This window comes from Primulina huaijiensis, chromosome 13 (genome assembly GCF_012295235.1).
Source record: "Primulina huaijiensis isolate GDHJ02 chromosome 13, ASM1229523v2, whole genome shotgun sequence".
Lineage (NCBI taxonomy): Eukaryota > Viridiplantae > Streptophyta > Magnoliopsida > Lamiales > Gesneriaceae > Primulina > Primulina huaijiensis.
In genome coordinates this window covers 5,577,201-5,580,865 of record NC_133318.1, presented here as the reverse complement: position 1 = coordinate 5,580,865, position 3,665 = coordinate 5,577,201, and the positions used below count along the sequence as shown (strand labels likewise).

Genomic DNA, 3,665 nt, shown 5'->3' with positions numbered 1-3,665 from the left:
ATTTATATTATTAATTTAAATAATTATACAAAAACCGAATTAACCGACCGAAATAACCGAACCGTTTTGGTAGAAAACCAAACCGAACCGAAGAAAAATGGTTCGGATATCGAATTATATATTTCTAAAACCGAAATAAAAAACCGAAAACCAAACCGAACCGACCGATGAACACCCCTAGCTGCATTTTAGACACGAGAAAACCGATTACCCCAACAGGTTCACTAATGTTCAATGATTTAGACTCCATCCCCCTCTTAGTTACGAAAAAAATCGAGAGGGGCTTTCCAAAAATGGAAACGAAAACATTTCAACTCACTTCTCATTCTCTCTTAAATAAAGAAAGCTCCCCCTCTAGCTCTCGGTTGACTGGGTCTTTCCCTATATATTGTTTTGTTCCTGCCACGAGAAAGATGCCATGCCCGAAAGAGGTATGCCTAACTCGTCGAGGATCCGTTGAGAGTTTGTCTCGATAGGGAATTATACGATCTTTTATGCTATTACCATAATGTTTGAACCATAAAAAAGTCAGTGCTATTGGCCTCTATTGTTTGATCCAATATGAATCGGATGTATTTTTAAATGATTATATCAGTCTTAATTATAAAAAATATAGAAAAAGCATTAATTTCAAAATTAGAAAAATTATATTAAATTAATTATTTAAACTATATGCAAAATGACATTAGTCATTTAATAAACAGTCGAGTAATGAGAAATTTTGGAGATGATAGGAAAAAGTTTGCTTAGGTTTTTTTAGTAGAAAAGTTTTTTGATTGGGCGTTTAAATAAATTTTCCCGATTATAATTCAACCGCAATTGGTATTTAACTATTTATCCGCCCTTAAAATTGAAGTCAAACTGACACACTATTTGCGAGGCTAATCTCGTAATTACACTACAAAGGAGGATTGCATCAACATTTTGTTGTTCTCAAAACGGTGCCGTTTTTGTTGTCACCTTCTCTAATCTTTTTCTCTTTCGTACTCATACACGCAGTCTCCCAAGATTCCACTCCTGATGAGCATCAGCACTTTAACAAAAACCTAATCTTTAAAGTAAAAAAAAAAACCTGAAATTTCATCAACCCTAATCCCTTGAACCCATTTTGTTCATGAATCGATAAACCCAACAGGAAAGCGAGGGAGGAGTTTGGTGCAAATGGGTAGAAATGGAAGATTCCGGCGATTAATTATCTCTTTCCGCAGATCTTCATCCGCCTCGGCCGCGGCGGCGGAACAGGTTCCTCCTTCGGAGTTCCTCTGCCCCATCTCGAAGTCTTTAATGTTCGATCCTGCAGTTGTTTCCTCCGGGCAAACCTTCGAGCGTTTGTCGGTACAAGTGTGTAAAGATTTGGGTTTCACGCCCACTTTACCCGACGGCTCGACGCCTGATTTTTCCACTGTGATACCGAATTTAGCACTCAAAACCACCATTCTCAACTGGTGCTCGAAGTCCGGGTCGGGCGTCCGGCCCAGCCCGCCTATCTATTCGGACATCGAGTCCATTGTCGGTTCTATGACGGGCTCCTCAACTTCTGCTAAAAGTCCCGACAGCGCCAAGGTTCGGTTTTCGGAAAGGGAGCTGCTGAAGGGGGTGGCGGAAACTCCTGAGGTTTTGTTCTCACACGCTGCATCTGACTTGAATCCTCGTAATTTGTACTGTTCTTCCAGCTCCGAAGAATCTGTTATCGCTAACGCCACGCCGTTTTTGCCCTTCGCCACTCGGCCCACTTGCTTTTCGTATTCTTCTTCGCCTTCTACTTCGTCAGAGTTCGTTGCTGATGAGGGTTCTTCGAATTATGTTTCTGCTCTGTCTTCGAATTCGTCTCCGGGGGAAGACGAGAGCTTTGTGAGCCAGATACTGAATTTAGATGTTTATGAACAAGAACAAGCTGTGATTCTTTTGAGAAAAATTACGAGAACCAATGAAGAAGCCAGAGCCGCGCTTTGCACAGAAAGGTTGCTGTTTGCTCTGAAGAATGTGCTGGTTTCGCGGTATGCTGCGGTGCAGACCAACGCCGCGGCTTGTGTGGTGAATCTTTCGATCGAAAAGGGTAATAAGATCAAGATTGTTAGAGCCGGGATAGTTCCTTTGTTGATTGATTTGTTGAGGAATGGGTTCGATGAGTCGAAAGAACATGCTGCGGGTGCGATATTTAGTTTAGCGATTGAGGATGAGAATAGGACGGCAATGGGGGTTCTTGGTACGTTGCAGCCGTTGATTCATGCGCTGAGGTCCGGTAGCCGGCCCTGCCGGCTTGACTCGGCGTTGGCTTTGTACCACTTAACTTTGGTGCAGAGTAATCGAGTGAAGATCGTGAGGCTTGGGGCTGCCGGGGCTTTCTTGGGGCTATTGAAGGATACAGAAGTGGCCTCGCGGGTAGTGCTTATTGTGTGTAACCTGGCGACGTGCGATGAGGGCCGGGCGGCGCTGTTGGATGCCGGAGCCGTGCGTTGCCTGGCGGATGTGTTGAGAAATAGGAAAGAAATTGCCTCTGAGTCGACTCAGGAAAACTCTGTAGCTGCGCTTCACTCGTTGAGTCTTGGAAGCTTGCGGTTCAAAGGCTTGGCTCAGGATGCAAGTGTGGCGGAGGTGTTGCGAGAAGTGGCCGAGGTAGGGAGTGAACGGGCAAGGGAGAAAGCGAGGCGGATCATGGAGGGCTTGCGCAAGCAAGAGGAGGCGGAGGAGGTCGATTGGGAGACGGTGATGAAGCGCGGAGTGAGCGGAATTCGGTACCGAGTTGGGCTGAGTCCCAGTCCCAACTCAACTTAGTTGTGTGCTCTTGTGATTACGAAAGTTGTGTAAATAATCATTATTGGTGTTTGGATGAAGCATGTCGATATTCATGGCTACTTTATTATAATGATAAGTTTTTTGTTTGTGCCTTAGACTTTGTTTCTTTTGTTAGCAATAATCATTTATTGTTAGATTTGATAGTTTCATGGATCAATCTCGACTTGATACATCCATATAAAGATGCTCTTACACTAATTATTTTTCTTCTCTAAACAAATTAATTTTTCATTTTCATATTATTCTCATTTTTTTTTTATCAGAAAACATAATATAACAGAAAAAAAAAGTATGAAAGCACAAACTTTGGTATGAAACAATATTTACATTGGTCAAAAATCAATAGTATATATATAACTTGTTATGTCTACCATATTGGGATATACAAAAGAAACCATCGGATATCCTTATTTTTCGTGCAAAAGCGAGGATAAGTGGATTGGGCTTATGCGTTTACGGACAATTATGTATCTACAGCAGCTTGCTTAATAATTTTGGATTCCTCCGCCTTCAAACCACCTCAGATTGTGTAAGGTCCAAAATTAAGACGATGTAATCCAACGGTATGTAAATCTAGGAATTTTGAAAAAAAAAAGGTTAATTAAATTATTTTAATTTCTTACTTGATTAGGCGATATGCATGATTATATGTTAAATAGTATTTTGTTGTCATTATGCATAAAATTGTATTTTTAAGGATTATTCAAGTTGCGATCGAAGGACGGAGACCGATGGCTGAAAAACGTAAAACATTTTTATTAAATAATTATTTTTAATTATTTAAAATATGATGGTGGGTTTTTCTTATTTTTTTGAAAATAAGGGGTGTTGAGGTGATTTTATACGTCGGGACATAAATTTCATCGGTG

At 41.0% G+C, this 3,665-nt stretch overlaps 1 protein-coding gene across 1 annotated transcript; it reads left to right on the top strand.

Annotated features, from left to right (window-relative positions):
- The first annotated feature begins 844 nt into the window (after positions 1-844).
- LOC140991839 (U-box domain-containing protein 38-like) lies at positions 845-2,891 on the top strand. The gene has a single exon (XM_073461999.1). The coding sequence runs from the start codon at positions 1,162-1,164 to the stop codon at positions 2,773-2,775; it is 1,614 nt and encodes a 537-aa protein (XP_073318100.1). The 5' UTR covers positions 845-1,161; the 3' UTR covers positions 2,776-2,891.
- Positions 2,892-3,665: the final 774 nt, after the last annotated feature.

Excerpts from the sequence above, each read along its gene's own strand:
- LOC140991839 (XM_073461999.1), top strand. The coding sequence starts at position 1,162 with ATGGGTAGAAATGGAAGATTCCGGCGATTAATTATCTCTTTCCGCAGA.